The sequence below is a fragment of the Babylonia areolata genome, chromosome 4 (assembly GCF_041734735.1).
Source record: "Babylonia areolata isolate BAREFJ2019XMU chromosome 4, ASM4173473v1, whole genome shotgun sequence".
Lineage (NCBI taxonomy): Eukaryota > Metazoa > Mollusca > Gastropoda > Neogastropoda > Buccinidae > Babylonia > Babylonia areolata.
Window position 1 is genome coordinate 31,153,982 of NC_134879.1, and position 17,092 is coordinate 31,171,073.

At 37.9% G+C, this 17,092-nt stretch overlaps 1 protein-coding gene across 3 annotated transcripts; it reads right to left on the reverse strand.

Annotated features, from left to right (window-relative positions):
- Positions 1–4,940: 4,940 nt before the first annotated feature.
- Positions 4,941–16,479, reverse strand: LOC143281053 (BTB/POZ domain-containing protein 17-like). 3 transcript variants are annotated; one of them, XM_076585963.1, is made up of 4 exons: positions 16,277–16,479; positions 15,512–15,587; positions 13,029–13,414; positions 4,941–12,748 (listed from the first exon to the last, which is right to left on the reverse strand). In XM_076585963.1, the coding sequence occupies exons 3-4, from the start codon at positions 13,392–13,394 to the stop codon at positions 11,654–11,656; spliced, it is 1,461 nt and encodes a 486-aa protein (XP_076442078.1). In that variant the 5' UTR covers positions 13,395–13,414; positions 15,512–15,587; positions 16,277–16,479; the 3' UTR covers positions 4,941–11,653. The 3 variants fall into 3 exon arrangements, with proteins under 3 accessions (XP_076442078.1, XP_076442077.1, XP_076442080.1); XM_076585962.1 differs by lacking the exon at positions 15,512–15,587; XM_076585965.1 differs by lacking the exons at positions 15,512–15,587; positions 16,277–16,479 and adding an exon at positions 15,224–15,296.
- Between the last annotated feature and the right edge of the window lie 613 nt (positions 16,480–17,092).

Genomic DNA, 17,092 nt, shown 5'->3' on the forward strand with positions numbered 1-17,092 from the left:
TAAAGACACAACACCACGCCGAACTGGGGCCTTGAACCCTGGTCACTGGTGAACACTGGATCAGACATCCAAAGCCTGACTGCCATAGCACCTCCATGATAACAGTTGTGTCATGAGAGAAATTTAGCTGCTTTTATGTTTTTCTTTATAGGGATTAATATAGCATGTCATAAATAACAATAGCAAATGCTAATGGGGATTCAGAAAGACAGAAAAAATATTCAAGAGAAAGACAGAAAAAAGGCATTAGGCACATATTTACATTTTTCATATACATCATCATAATGTTAGTGGTGTTTTTCTTTTCGTACATTGTTCATTCTCAAACAAGCATCTCTTTTCTGTTTTCTACAACTTTAATATTACACAAGCAAGAAACCCACAACATCTATAAAAAAAAATATATATATATAACATATAAAAAAAGAAAAAGAAAAGAAAAGAAGAAGGAAAAAGAAAAGAGTTTAAACTGAAAAAGAAAAGCAGATTCTGCAATTGTATAGGATTTCTAGATTAGGAAAAATCCTTTCATACTGACACTAAATGAAAATGTTTGACATTTAACACAAAAATGCAGTGACCCAAGTTCTGAATAGAATCAAAATGATGATGGACAACAAGATACACTTTCTCACGTTATACAATATTGCAACAAGAGAGGCAAAGCTTGCATGGCTTACATGTGATTCCTACTGCCTGGAAACAAAACAAAATAAAACAAAAAAACAAAAAACAACAACAACAACAAAAAAACAAAACAAAAAAGGAGAAAGGACCCCCTCCTACCCCTGCACCCAAAACAACAGCAGCAACAACAAAACACATACATAACAAAAAAACAATAAAAAAAAACAACAGACAGCACACACACACACACACACACACACACACACACCTTGTGCAAGGTGATAGCTGGCGGCTAAATAAACATGGAGTTCAGAATAATGTGCACAAGTTCAAACAGACTCATACATAGAAATCACAGTTAATCATTTTAGTTCAAATTGGCTGACAACTTGAACATTCAAGTTCACGGCTGATCTGCAGTAGTTTTGGTCAACAAGTGTAAATATGCACACACACAAAAACCAGTTTTGTTTGCTCACCATCAATTAAAAAAAAAAGAAGAGATTTTGTCAAACCAAACCAGCCCTGTAATGGTCCCTTTATGGTTGGCTGGACTATTAATAGCATCGTGATTTGAACCAGAAGTTGTGTAATGGAATGTGAACGTTTCCACCCAAATCAGATTGTCCTGTCAACACTGACTGACACTTTACTGTGTTTTTTTTTCCTTCTTCTTTTTTTTGTGACACTTTACTGTGTTAATGTGCAGGCAAAAGTTAGGATGGAATCCATCAATGTTTTAACCTTTTCCTGAAGTTATTCTGGCTTTCTGGTCAGGAAATTACATAGCAAAAACTCCAAACACTTGCTGAACACATCACTCAGAAAATGACGAAAGAAGAGATGGAGATATGAAGTCAAGGTATTTGACAATTTAGTTTTATTCATTTACTTCTAATCTAAGCCATCCATTTAACATTGTTGTTTTTAAATAACTAAGTTTAAATATGCATTCCTTTTTTCAAACTACATTTAGAAAAAGAAGATTATGTAGGTCTATAAAGCCAAAACTCTGCATCATAAGTTACTGCACAGTGCATTTTAACTTTATCGGTGACGAAACCTTGAGACAAATAACTGGTTGTTTGAGTCTGGTCATGTTGAAATCAAAATTTAGTTTAGTACAAAGAAGTAACCTGTCTTGTACCAAATGTGCAAAAAGAATGCATAATCAAATCAACAAATTTTCAGCATGCATACTGTTTTAATAATAATATTTAAAAAAATGACCTCTCAGGTGTATGCAAATAGCGTAAGACCTTCATATTGTATGTATGTAAAATACAAAGGCTGGTTTTTTTGGCATGAAGTCATTGAAAAAAAGTTTTGCATAAGTGAAATCCACCAAAAAGAAAAAAAGCCACATTGTATACTCAAACTAAAATCCCAATTTTCCTGCTCCTGGCAGATGTAAGCATCACTGTAACTTCTATAATAAGCAAAATAAATTACCATTTTATTATCATCATTTTTAAATGATTGCTATTAATCTGTCTGTCAATTTTAACATACAAGTGCCAAAATTGTCATTGAAATGTTTATTGCTTCCGATTCTGCATTGTCATTATAATTTGAATGGGTGAAAAGATCTTTTTTCATCTTTAACAAGCCAAATTTGGAGCCATTAGACTTTGTATCAAAGAAATTATTCTAAGTTTACAACACACACACACACACACACACACACACACAACTAAAACAGGGTTTCCTGTATTACACAGACTCACTTTGTTCCCACATGTGATCCGTTTCCTGTATTACATAGACTCACTTTGTTTCCGCATGTGATCCAAAAATACTGTTCTCTGAAATATGACTCTCATTAAGTCTCAACAACTTTAACAACAGCTGGATTTTTTTTTTTTTTTTTCATCCATTGTCTCTGCAATGCATCTGTCAAACTGACAGTTTCAGTAGCTCAAGGAGGCGTCACTGCGTTCGGACAAATCCATATACGCTACACCACATCTGCCAAGCAGATGCCTGATCCCCAACAAAAGTAATGAACACAAAGTGTAAGAAATGAATTATGAGTCAAAACAATATAGTATATGCATGCACATGTACACATTCCACAACATAGTAAATTCAAAGCATTCAAGGTTCATACTTGATAACAGAATCATAAAATCCCTTCTCACCAATATTACAAAAGGTTTACGACTTTTTACAATTGCAATGTAAGAAAACTGACAGTCTGGTTGTCATAGAACCCTGACTTGAAACAGAAAAAAAAAAGGTTAAGAGGCAACGGCATCTTTGAGATAAAAAAAAAAAATCACTGAAGAAAGATAACCTCAGCAATTGTAACAGCAGTGGCAATTATCCTGAGCTCTTAAGACAATCAAAAAACAAAAACAAAAACAAAAAAAAACAAACACTGTCAACAACAGACCATTACTGATCTCTGATCCAGTCATGGTTAACCTTGCAGTCACTTGCTCATTATAATATGAATTCCAGATGTTATTGATTCTCCACCATGGCACATTCGCCACCTCCCAACAGCATTTCCTGTTACACTGTTCTACCCACAACCGGATAGCAAAATTCTGTGATAGCATCATATCAATGGAGGGATCAAACAACACTTTAGAACATTGATTGGAGAACAGATTTAAAAAATCATTGTTGAGAAAAAATCATTCAATAAAAAAAAGTATAACAATAGTAATAATAACCAATAAAAATGGAAAATAATGATAATACAAAGAAAGTAAGCATGGAAATGAAATTGATAAAGAAAGAAAGTAAGCATGGAAAAGAAATTGATAAAGTAGGAAAATTTCTGTAAAACATACAAATTGCTGTTTCGACATCAGAAGTTTGGCAATAGGACTAGCATAAGAAAACTGCAACAGATCAAACCATATGAATTTGTCATAAAAGATACAACACACATATTCATGTTCATGGACAGAAACTAAGAAGAGAGAAGAAAAAAAGAAAAGAAAAAAGTACAAAATTAGAACTCTGCTTAAATGAGAAAACAGCTGTTTTGTCATCTGAAGATGAAGAGCACATCAACGTTTAGATAACATGATTTGCAATCCAATACAGTAGAAAGTATGTATATTGTGTCAAATATTTACTCACACTTCCACTATAATAATAGTATCATTACTTTGGGTGTTTTTTTTTTTTAACCATTCTGTTTCCAAACAAAATACCAATATGATGACATTATAAATTGATTAATATGCAATGAAAATAGCATCTTATTCATATTTGCAATAAAATCAAAGCACATGATTCCTTTGACCTTCTTTCTGTAAACATAACTGACATGAATAAAGAAATAAATATTACATTTATTGACAGTTTCTTCTGATGTAACTAGTATCAGTATGTCCATGAACGCACAATACAAAATGCTCCATTAAAAATTCCTCACAGAAGGAAAACCAGAATCATCCTGAACAATCTTCACACATGCACTTAAGCATGTTGTGTTCTTTTGTGTGTGTGTGTGTGTGTGTGTGTGTGTGTGTGTGTGTGTGTGTGTGTGTGGGTGTGTGTGTGTGAATGAAAGTGTGCATACATGTCTCTGTGTGTTCATGCACAGCTGAGTCAATGTGTGCATGTGTCCTGTGAACAAGTAGTTCTCTGAAATGGAAGTTTTTAATACATGCACAGCACTGAGTACACTGCTAACCGAGAATGACAAATAAAAAATACCAAAGAGACAGACCACAAGAGGAGACAGGAAAGGCAATTCAACACTTGATCCTAAACATTACAGGTGAACCTGCAAAATATGCCAATATACCAAACAGAACCCCAAATTTGCAAATACACCAAACAGTTCTAACACCAGAATGCCAGACAAAATGGATGAGTACAGATATTGCGTGAAGGAAAAAGATAAAGAATTGAGACAAAAGAAGAAAGAGGGAAGAGTAAAAATGAAAACCTTCCCATTCTCACTGATACTGCATCACCACAACTTGCAGCAACTAGCCCCCTCCCCAAAATCTAACACACAAACACTTTCAGCTTTCAATGACATCACACAGATGGCAGCAGCACAAAGATACACTGTGTTGTCAGGAGTCAATATAGACATCAAAGTTCGTGTGATGTCTGTTGACTTTCCATTGAATTATCATTCTTTTCTACAGTTGCAGTCTGTACAAAAGAAAGTCATGTATATTAAAGGCTGATTATCATCCTTTCTTCTACAGTTGTTGCCTGTACTAAGACAGTCATGTATATCAAAGGCTGATTATCAGGCTTTTTCATTCTTAAGAGAGAAAGAGACAGAGAGAGAGAGAGAGAGAGAGAGAGAGAGAGAGAGAGAGAGAGAGAGAGAGAGAGAGAGAGAGAGAGAGAGAGAGAGAGAGAATTGTTTCCAACTATTTGCAAAGTCAGACTGTAAGAACACAAATATCCCACTTAGTTTTTCAATGCAGACTCAACTCTTGCTGCCCTCATGACCATTTTGGAGAAACTGAAGCGTAATGGTGAACTAATAAATGGACATTTTCAATTCAAACAAACCTAAAATTATCCCAAATTACATGAATGTATACTGGTATAGTAATGCCAAAATAATGAGACAAAGAATAGACTGGTCAAAAAGTGACAATGACTTGGTACGGATTTGAGGTATTGCAATCTGTGAGAAAGAAAAAGATTTCGGCAGACCCATTCTCATCATGCCTTCCAAACGTTAGATACAATATAATACTGAAATCAGCACAGTTTTTGCACTGAAGTCGTATCACTTTTGACTGAAACATAAGTTTGATTGACATGAAATGGGAAGAGCTTGGAGATGATTAAAGAATCACAAATGCTTTGGGGCAATCATGAGTGAGAATGGATCAAAAAGCAAGGATCCTGGCAAGAATAGCAATCACAACTACAAGAAAGATTGTAGCCAATCTGTGGCAATGAAAATGTTTTCCTCAGACCCAAACATGTACGAACAATCATGACTTCATTCTTTCTCTGTGATGGTGAGAGATTCTTTGTCATTAAAAACACACTGGGCTGAAACACCTTGATACTGCATGCCTTGAGATGGCCATGAAGCCCCTAGATCTGAATCCTCTTGTGCAGACTGAGAATAGGTTAGGTAATATCAGGTTAGAGTGACACACTGTTTTCTGTTCCCTCTTTTCTCAGAGAATTCTCCTTCATAGCTAATTGGTGAAGACAATCAATCAACAGTGTTTGAATTGTGACACAGAGACTGTTGTGCCATCAGTACTCCTGAGGAAAGGTCTCTGAAAGCTATCAAGACTCACTTTCCACCCTGGACATTTGGTATCCAGCCTGAACACTTGCTTCATCTGAGGAAACTACCTTTTAGATGATGTTTATTCACCTTTCTCTCTCAAGCAACATTTTCCACCCAAGTGGTTCAGTTCTGACCATTTGAGTAGTATTTCTGCCAGTTCTGCAGTGCAGACTGGGAGCCTCTCACTTGCACACATCTCTGCACAGATTTCTATAGAAGTTTGTCATTTGGTTGTCCTCCATTCTTGAGATATAATCCCATGTAACAGAGGTATCTGGCCATCTTATTCTCGTTTCTTGACATATTGGTGAAAATTTTATCTGTTTGGCTAATGATTCTCTACAAAAAAAAACACAAAAAATACACGCACTAGACATGGCAGGCTTCTGTAAAATCACTGGCATCTCAATATCAACAACCACATCAGCAGTCTTGGGCAAAATCCAACATCATTGAATTCTGTTTGTATCTTCTCCCAATACCAGAAAAGTCCAAATAAATAAACAAATAAACAGAAATAATAAAATGGAGAATTATATATTCATAATAAAAGATGGTTCACAAAGAAACAGAGGATCCAGAAGAATGGGAGGATCAAGAAAGAAAAGAAGAGACAACACCAGTTTTCACGCAGAACCTCTCCCAAATAAAGAGTGCACACACACACACACACACACATACACACTACTTATTGGGCTTTTTTGTTAAGTATCGGCATTCCTTTTAAGTTTATATATATATACTACAAGTGCTTCTGATTGGGCTTTTTGTTCTTTAAGTATGGGCATTCTTTTTAAGTTTTATTCCACTGAATCTTTCAGACTATGATAAAAAGGAAAATAAATGCCTTTGACATGTCATTCAGCAATGAATAAATAAGTCTTTTAAATTCTGTTGCCAGTTCTCACCTGCAGTCAGACAAGAAATCAGGAGTCTGGGATAAAAAGATTTCATGTCTGTGTATAACTCCCAGGTATATATCTGTTTAGGGAAGGACATTAATTTATTCAGAGTAGTGACTGAGCTTTACTGTGTACCATGGCAGTGAGTGCCCTCCCCTTAGACACCAACATAATAACAATTAGGACACTACAAGCCAAATATGCTTACATTTCTCTAACCCATCATTATCATCATTGTTGCTTATTGTCTAGCAAACCACACAGGGCCATATCAGGACTGCCAAACTACATGTGTCCAACCGCGTTAAACACAAAACTGTCAAGGACACACACACACACAAAAAACCCATTAAGATAAAACTACAAAACACAGTCCATGATACATTATCTTAACTATTTACCTACTTAGGGCAAAGAAGATTAGGCCGTGCTGAGGATATCAGCCATTCCACTTAATTTATCATCCCCAGATTACAAAAAAATCATAAAAAAGCAAAGACAGCAATACTTCAAAGCCAAACAAAAAAATACACAAAAAGGCCACACAGGCAAATCACACTACAGAATGGACAGCTGGTGCCCATCCCAGTATTTACAATTTCACTACCTAACCGCTAGAGCAAAACAGCACATATAGTACATCATAGGCTGCGGAAATGAGAAAAAGTGTCAAGGTATTGCTCGAACAAAAAAAAAAAGGGGGAATGAACTGGAGACAACAGTGAAGGAAGAAAAAAGGCAGAAACAAAGGAGGCTATAGAAAAGACACAATTTCTGGAATAGAATTTCCAGACCCCCGGCAACCCACAAGGGACCATAACCCAATTGAATGCTGACATGCATGATGGGATCTTTGATGTGTGCAACTAAAGTACTGCATACTAAAGTATGCATACAAAGTGGAATGAAGCTCAAATGTCTAAATGTGTGCTGGCCAGAGGTGTCAGAAAATCTCTAACAATGCTCTACTCAGCTTCCATGCCCTTCTTTTCAGATGGCAATTCTTTTTCTCTAGGCGGGAAAGCTCAGATATTGGCATTCCTTCTTAACAACAGTTTTACATATAATAATTCTGATTCATAGACATATGAAGCCCATCATGTGGTTTGACAAAGTCAAGTGAAAAATCTAAATTTATGTCACCCAAAACACCAATGTATGAACATCAATTTCACAACATCCAAGAAAAGAGCAAATCATGTACTTCTAAAAAAAAATTGTTCCCACATAAACAAATCTCGACACCAACCCACGCCAATTCTTGAGTGATTCACTTTTACAGAAGGAAAACTCACTGAAGAAAGTGTTTTGAAAAAAGCATTATCTGGAAAATTGATCAAGATGTCTGTAATTAGTCTAGATGTATGAGCTAGACATTCAGTTTTCTTGAAATACTTCTTTCAACAAATATTGCAGACTTCAGATTTTGATGTGAAACTGAAACCATGAACTAAAATTATACACATTCCAGATCAAAACCCAAAACTTGTTTTTGCAAAGTGTCATGTCTTCACATACAAACCTTTTTTCCCCAAAAATCAAATGGTTAAAAGTTGATGGCACATCAAAATTGCAAGAGCACAACCAATGCACAACCATGCACAACTGTATATTTGTATGCACGCATGTGTGTGTGTGTGTGTGTGTGTGTGTGTGTGTGTGTGTGTGTGTTTGGCCTCTGTGTGTATGGTTTTGTGTATATCATGAGTTGATGAGTGTGCAAGTGTATGCATGCAAACGTGGATTGTTTGTGACTGTGAATGTGTATATGTGACAGTGTGTGTCATAGTGTGTGTGTGCACACATGCGTGCGTGTGCTAAGGGTGATGACAGTGTCAGTAGAAGAATGAGACAGACTTCAGTAAACTGCATATCAAAAAGTAATCAAACCACATTAGTCATTCTGTTTCATTTCATGAACTATGAATGATTTTTTTACTATTTCATGTACTGACATATCAGTCTAATGTGAAACAACATGAAACACAATGAAAATATAATGTACATATATAAGAACATTGAACATCTTTGACTCAAAATGTATTCGGCCACCACATTTCTTAGCAAACAAAAATGATGAAAATAATTATGAAAATATCAGATTCGTCTAAACTTGATATGTTGACATTGTATGTTTTTCATAAAATTAATAAACCTGCATAAGTTAATATCTTTCTCGCTTTGTCAAAAACATCAGAAAAGACAATCTTTTAGAGGTGAACACAAGAATACAATCACAAACATGAGTTTTGACAGATATTCAGTTACACTCATACATTCAAAGAGAGACCCAGAAGACAGATAACTTATGTAATTAATAGTAATAATACCTCTCTCTCTTTTTTTTTAACATATCTTCATAACGTTGCACTTCTAAACACATGCATGTGTGTGCAAACACATGTGCATGCACACTTTAACAAAAGAAAATCATATCCTGTAGGTGTGAAACAAACAAACAAACAAACAAAAAACGTTTGGCGTTGTCAAAATCTGTGAAGATTTCCATGTGAATCTCCATACATGCCGTAATGTACACCAACAGTATCAGCAATAAAGGCCAACTCTATAGCTGTCATGTTATCACAGCCTGCACAACATCTGCTTGTCCTGAAAACACACTCCACTGGTAACGTAAACAGATTTCCATGCAGAGACTTGACTAAGAACACTACCGAAAGTGCACCAAGATCATTTAGCAAAACATTCCAGTGATGGTCCCATAATGCATCCAAAAAATTCCAATGAAATAAGCCTTCCTGCACTGACAAATGAAGTAGGGGAGGTGATGAACTCACAAGTGACCCTTTTTTTATGGCCCTCATGGACTAATTCATGCTGATTTTGATCTCATGTTCTGCATATGTACAAGAAAACTGAAAAAAAAAAAAAGTTTAAAAGTAAGGATTGTATTCATTTAACTGATAATCTTTATTATACATGCATGTTAAAGCAAATGCAAATTCATAATTTCATTTCATGAGGCATGATCTACCCACTGAGAATGATATCGTGCACTCAGCATATTCTCTTCTCACAGCTGTCTTCAATAGAAAACTATCATTGAAGTTAAGATAAATAAATATTTCAGAATGACATAATTTACTCGAGAAGGAACTTTTTTTCTGTCTGATTTCTTTGTACCACAAAAAGTATCCATTAAAATTTCATTTATAACTGAGAAGAAAGACTGCAATATACTGAACATCAATAATATTTGTTTCTCACAATCAACAATGCACATGCTTTCTTTTAGATTTATCATTTTGTACAAACTGTCAACAAGTTAATAGAGTGTTGACTGAATTTTGCAATACCTTGCATAAAATGCACTCCTTTAATACTACTGTACTAGTTTAGTCTGTTACAGAACACCAACTGATTACAAAGTACCTCTTTCCTCTTTCAGCTACTTTATTGTGACAAAACTGAACAGCGTGCCATTAAATGAAAGGAAAACAACAAACCTTCCTGCATTCACAAAAGATTTAATCATTAACAGTCATTTTTCTGTACAATCCAACCTTCATATACACTATACAATCCAAATAAAAAGGATGCACATGAATCAAGCCTAAAATTACATGAGCATATCCTGATTACCCAGTACAAGTTTCTCCACAAACACAAACCACCACAATAATGATACATTCTGTCAAAAGACTGGCGCCTTTTTCCCACTTCAACAGGTTCATCCTTCAATCTAATAAAATCTAAAACTGAAACCCATCCTGACACACAATACATGCATGTAACTTAAGCACCAATCATGAAATATAAACAAACAACATGAACACTTCAACAGAACCTAGAAATCCACACACACCACAACATCATTTACTAACAAACCAAAACAAAGATTAAAAATCTTTGGAAAAGCCAATAAAAATCAAGTGACTGCTTGTTTTATTGTGTGTGGGGGTGGGGGGGTGGGGGTGGGGGTGCGTGTGTGTTTCTGTGTGAGAGAGAGATGGAGGGGGCTCAAGTGGAAGAGACTAAGATTGTTAAAAATGTGAACTATTTGCCTTTTTCTTCTTCTCCCTTCACTCGGTGAAGAGTCACAGGGGGGCTGCATTGAAGAACTGTTCACCAGATTCCTCCAGCTCTGTTGGTTGTGTGTCAAAGCCTGGGTCTCTGCAAATGCTTTCCTGTAAATTCTGCTATGTTGTCAGGTGAGTGTTTCACTTTAACTTGTTTAAGCCAATGTTTCATGAGATGCTGTCCTTTCACACAGGGTTCAGTCTGGACAGTGCTAATGCTGTCTTTACTTGAAAGGATTTCCTTTATTGCTAAAAATAGCTTCCATCAAAATATGCCTTGTCAATGTAACTACTGAAAGACACTTAATGTTCAAATTACTTTAAAGTGTTAAAGAATATGATCATCTCAATTGCAATCCTCTCTACATTTTGGACATTTTTATAATCCTATCAATAGGACATTCTTAATCTCCTTAATCATTTTTCTCTTTTTAATTTGTGAACATACATACTGCATTACATACACAAACACACACATCACTGCTTCGTTAAGAATTCATATAGAGTCACAAAAACAAAGCAGGAAAGGATAAAATTGTTCTGTATATACACATCAAATCTCTTGATCCCATATATCTGAAAACAAGAAAAATCATGGACAGAAATAAATTAGAATGAAGATTTACATCAAAAAAGCAATTACCAAGCACCCAAATAATGAACTTGTTTTTATCCACAAATGTCTTGCATTGAAAAAAGGTTGAGATAAGAGAGGTAATGCTAAGCATGAACCTGACATATCTGAGAGACAGTGTCACTAAAAAGATTTTCTCAACAAATCAACAGTAAACTTTTTAACAAAAACAAGCAACCAACAGAACCAGCCCGCCACGTTTTCCTCAGTCAGCTGGACGCAGAGTGATTTGCAGAATGAGGGAATCTTCCACAACAAAAGGAGAGCCAGGCTCCAGCAGCTCAGCCACTGTGATCTTCTTATCCATCTCTGTGTCAGTGGTGTAGCGAGTCTTGGAGAAGGTCTTGCGTCCAGACACCGATTTGAGGATCTGCTGGTTGCTGATGATGGACAGGTAGTACTCCACCGGTCGAGGCTGGTCCAGGATCAGGTTGGAGTAGAGCAGGATGCGGAAGTCATCGCTGGTGGAGGAGAACCCCTTTGGGTGAACCTTCAGCTCCCACTCCCAGGTCTGGGCCGGGTAGGCAGAGGCTCGTGTTGTGAAGCGGAAGCTCACTTCTGCTCCCTTCGGGTAGGAGGAGAACTTGTAAACGATGAACCGTTTGTCCCACCTGAGGTCACTGTAGTTGCGCAGCAGGAAAGGAGACTTGGTGAAGTCTTTGTTCTTGGCGCGGATGGTAAGGGGCAGAGCTAGGAACTTGTACGCCTGCATGATGTGTTTCTGGAACAGCTGGGGGTAGGTCTCCACTAGAGGTGACGACTCAAGAACGCATAACTGCTCCGCCGTCATCATCGGAAATCGGATGTATTCCAGTATATCTGCCAGGTGTGTCTCAAGCTTTTCCTGACGTTCCGGATGGTTGGGTGACTGCAGCCACCGCGTCACTGCCAGCCATAACTCATACTCATCCTTCACCCTCAGACTGGAGGACCGCAAGAATTCCACCAGCTGGTCTCGGTCAAGGCTCACCCACTCACCATTCCATTCTGCTGAACTCATGAGCTCATCCATTTGTGAGGCCAGAGCAGACACACAGGACCTGACAAGTCCATCATGGAAACACTTGGTGGCATACTGGAACCATATATGGAACACATCCTTCAGCTGCAGCTTGGGGATGATGAAAGAGCGAGCAAAGTCAATGCAGACGTTACGTAAATCAACTACGTTGTATTTGTCTGCCAAAATGAGCACAGGTAGGGTCGTGTCCATATTCAGTTTGACATGGCAACCATACAAGAATCGCAAGAAGCGTGGAAAGACTCTGGTGCATATACTGTCTTCAACTAGGGTCACTTCCTGAAACAGAGAAACAGTACATGTACCCATTTTGTTTTGGTCCCAGTAGTCTGTGAAATATCAAACACATTCTGTCTCTACAATTAAACTAATTTTAGAATGAATATGAATAGACTGATCTTCTTTGGATCAATGCTAATTGCAAATCACAATACAATATGATTTCTGACATAGTTTATGAACAGAAAGACAGACATTCTTGTATCCCAGATTGTAATAATCCCTCATGATATATTCAGAGAAAATCTTTTCATCTATAAATCTGTACAGTCTCTCTCACCTGGCATGAATTACCATCGTCACCACCTCGATCCCACTCAGAGCTAAACATCCGCTCAAACACATCACTGGCCTTCACCAGGATCAGCTTGTGGGCAAAGAACTGCTCATTCCCAACCACCAGCTTCACGTCGCTCAGCAACGGGTTGTTGAAGAACTTGGCTTGCTCAATCAGAGCCTGCCGTTCATTGCCATGGCAGTCAATGCCCTCAGGACTCTCGAGAGCAAGGGAAAGAGAGGCAGGAGACTGTGGGGATGATGAGGTATTGGATGTGGAGTTTACTGCCTGCTCTGAGGGGTCCTCTGCCACGTCTCCTAACAGCAGCTCAAGGGGGACGACTGGTGCCTGTCGAGGAGGTGAGGCCATCACACGAATCTCAAGGGTTCCTGCAGCATGCAGCACAAGATCAAATGAGACTGAATGTAAACATAATACTAACATATTACACTTATATGGCATAAACTCCCCATGTAATGGGCTCTCAGTACCTGACATGAAACAATACATACACACTAGTGCATTATACCACACAACAGCACATGAGGGCTTAGAAGTGAAAAACAAAATCTATGTACACCATCACAGTACAACAAATTGTAGATATGAATAATCACATAAAAAAGCACAGAATATACCCTATGCACACACAGAGATACAGACACTCAAACACACATGCATGCACACACTTCATAAACATGCACTCACAAGCATACACACAACATGAAAACGTCAACATGGGAGGATGCGTAGGAGTAGGGGTAGCGGATGGGTGGGAGGGAACACTAGGGGAGTGTAGAGGGCGAGAAGAGACACAGAAATTCATGACTGTGCTTGGTCACATCCAAATGCCATTTTGAAAAGATCGTTTTTTAGTTTTACTTTGAAAGAGGACAGAGTAGGTGAGTGATGGCGATCCAAAGGAAGAGAATTCCAGACAGAAGGTACTTCATGCTGAAAAACCCTTTGACCAAATGTCTTTGAAGGTACCAAGTTTGTGTCAGATAATTACAACTTTTTGGTTATTACCAAAAAAAAACCCAACTGACAAACAAAACAAAAATAAAAAAACAACCAAACAAACCCCACAACAAAACAATATTCAAACATTACACTTTTTAGAATATTTTGTTATTCTAAATGTGATACTTCTAGTAATAAAATCAGCAAGTCAGCAGATTGGCTTGAGGCTCACACTGAGGAAATGATACCTGTCATAAAGAAGAAAAATGCCCTGACTACATACAAAGCCTGCTCTTGTGAATGGAACCTGCAGATACTGCAGGCAGCCCACAACAAAGTCCAGTAGAGCACAAGCAATGTGCCAATGACTATTAGTCCCAGCTGTGCACAGAAATACAGAACACAGCTGACAAGGGCAACATCAAGGAGATTATGTGGAATCAAGCAGTAACTGGGTCCATCTCAAAGAGAACTGCCCCTCTGATGTCTGCTGCAGATAAGGAAATCCATGACTGAGGAAAACAGATACAGCATTTCTCCAAACTATTTGTCGTGAATGCCATAGAGTGTCTCCCTGTGTTGGAAGAACTTGACAGAGAACCAACCCTCATAGAAAGTGAGGTCTTTGACTGTCTTGCTTCTGGCAAAGCAACTGGAAAATGTGGCATCCCAGCTGAGGTCTTGAAGTGCTGCAAGGGAATCTTCATCACTGAAGTGCATGATATCCTCAATGTGCCTTTGTTGGTGAGATGGTGAATAGCCACAAGACATGAGGGATGTTAATCAACAATAAATTTAGGCCACAATGTCTTTGTTTTCCATGAAGAAGGGTTAGAAGCATCAAACATCTGTCCTGGTATAATTTTTAACCAAAACTTTTACAGATGATAAGTGCAAGGGGAGAGGGTGAGGGAGAGAAGAGAGTGAGTATATCAAATGAGTACTATATATGTATATTATGTGAGATACTGATTACTTTTTAAAGGAAGGTCATCATGACAGCAAGGAAGCAACAGCTGTTTTGCTCTTTCATGAGCTTATTTGGCTTGTTCCTGGTTGCCAGCTGAAAAGAAGTATTTCCAAATGAGCAAAGGGATACTGCCTATTATTCTGCAGGAATATGTCTGAAATGTTCTTACAAGACCATGAACTGAAACTGTGTGAAAGGAAGATACAGAATACCAGACAAGGTAAGGGGAACAGGAACAAGACTTAAGAAATATATGTTTGAATACCTTAATGTCTTCCTTGTTTTCCTGCTCCAATATCAGTTGCTGACATTACATCTATATCCATGCTGCTTGTCCTGAGTACCACACACGCAGTCACACCCAGACATGTTCTGCCACAGCCACAAAAAACAACTATCCACAGGAAAGTATCAATGTCAGGTCACCAAAAGGACACACAACAGAGGCAACTTCTGCTGAGTTACTCCAGTGGTGCTCAGTATAGCTTGATCTGATTCAACATATGCTGGACACCATTTTCTCAGCTCCAAACTGATGACAATAATCACTTACTTGTGGAATCAGACTGACTGGGCACCTCCTCTTGTGAGGAGACCGTCCCCACATCTCTCCAACAGTCCCTTCCAATCTGCCAACAAAGAAGACCTCAACACAAGCTCACCACAGGCATGGTGGAGAACACGAAAATGGGAACCCATGAAAGGGGCCACGCAAGGAAACAATCTGGGAAAATGATGATTATGACAATGATGACGATTATACTGTTATGAGTTCCATTAGGTTTGGAGCTTATATCACAAAGTTTCAGACTGGCCACTGCAATGTATTTGTCTTGATCCTGATAACTATCCGAACATCAAGGAGGCTCAAGGGAACATAAAATAGTGACAAACTGACAACTCTGAATTGTGTGTGGTGCAAGTTTGACATGCTAAATGTTGTCAAACTTGTTCCACTTGTCTATTGTTGTGTGTGGTAGGCCTACGTCGTTGGCGTCTGATGGAGAAAAAGAATTACTTCTTTGATTCCCACGTTCACTCGGACACACGAGCGGACTTTTACGTGTATGACTCAAAAGTCACAATGATCGGTTTGGATCTGGATCAGTCGTCTTATGCAACGAACTGCGTTAGTCATACCTCATTTAAACATCAACCGATCAGCATCAATCCTCAAAAAGCAAAGCTTGATCTCTATCTAATAAGAACCGAACACACAGCATTGAAAAAACAGACGTGAACGTGCAAAAAGCAATACAAACACAATGAAAAGGCACTCGAGTACTACCGGGTCTTTTTTTTTTATTTATGTACTTACACTACAAATAAATAACAAGCTTTCACAAACACTGTGACCACATCGTGCGTTTGCTGTGCATAAATTAATTCAACGTGATCTATTTTCGTTCTTCTGTTATCGTCAGCTGTTTTCCTTTGTTTACTGTACTTAGCCTCCTTCAATAAAAGAGCGTCTCCAAGGGTTGCAACTCATGTCAAATTGCGCTTTCATCAGGATCAGGATCAGGATTTGGCGCGTTGTTTTATACAACTAAGCCATTTTTGGCTTTTTATGCCCCTTCAGATTTACCCCTTTACATTGTTGGTCAGGTCGTTGACTAGCTCAGTCATTTTATCCATCAAAGTCATATTTCGTTTTTGTCAATAACTCGTGTTTATCTATGAGGTTCTTAAAAGTATTAATACTAGGTGCACGTTTCATCACTTTTACGAATCGAGTCTCATTTTGTTGATATTTATTTTATAGTTTTTATTGCCATTGTTTCATGTTTGTAAGTTCACACACACACACTGACATGGACTTAACTCATGTAGAATTAGTTTACAGGATACTATAATCAACTGAGACTTCAAATACATTATCTGATACACACAAGTTCGGAAGAAGCCCGCTAGCATCTGGCGCCCTTTCTGTGGCTTTCTTTTCCTAATAACCTGGCCACTTTGGGAAAGTCTAGAACTGCCAAGCATAGGCACTGCATATTTATACTTGTAGATCATGACACACACCATGACATTCATGTATCGCTTTTCCATGGTTAATCATTACAGCCGTGTGTTAGACTCAATGCCCTCGCCTTCTTTTGTTGTTCTTGGTGCGCGCGCGCGTGTGTGT

What these genes read in the sequence shown, in the direction of transcription:
- LOC143281053 (XM_076585962.1), bottom strand. Translation starts at nt 13,394, where the DNA reads ATGGCCTCACCTCCTCGACAGGCACCAGTCGTCCCCCTTGAGCTGCTG. An exon ending in ACGATGGTAATTCATGCCAG is followed by an intron (nt 12,749 to 13,028) that starts GTGAGAGAGACT and finishes TCTCTGTTTCAG; the next exon opens with GAAGTGACCCTAGTTGAAGA.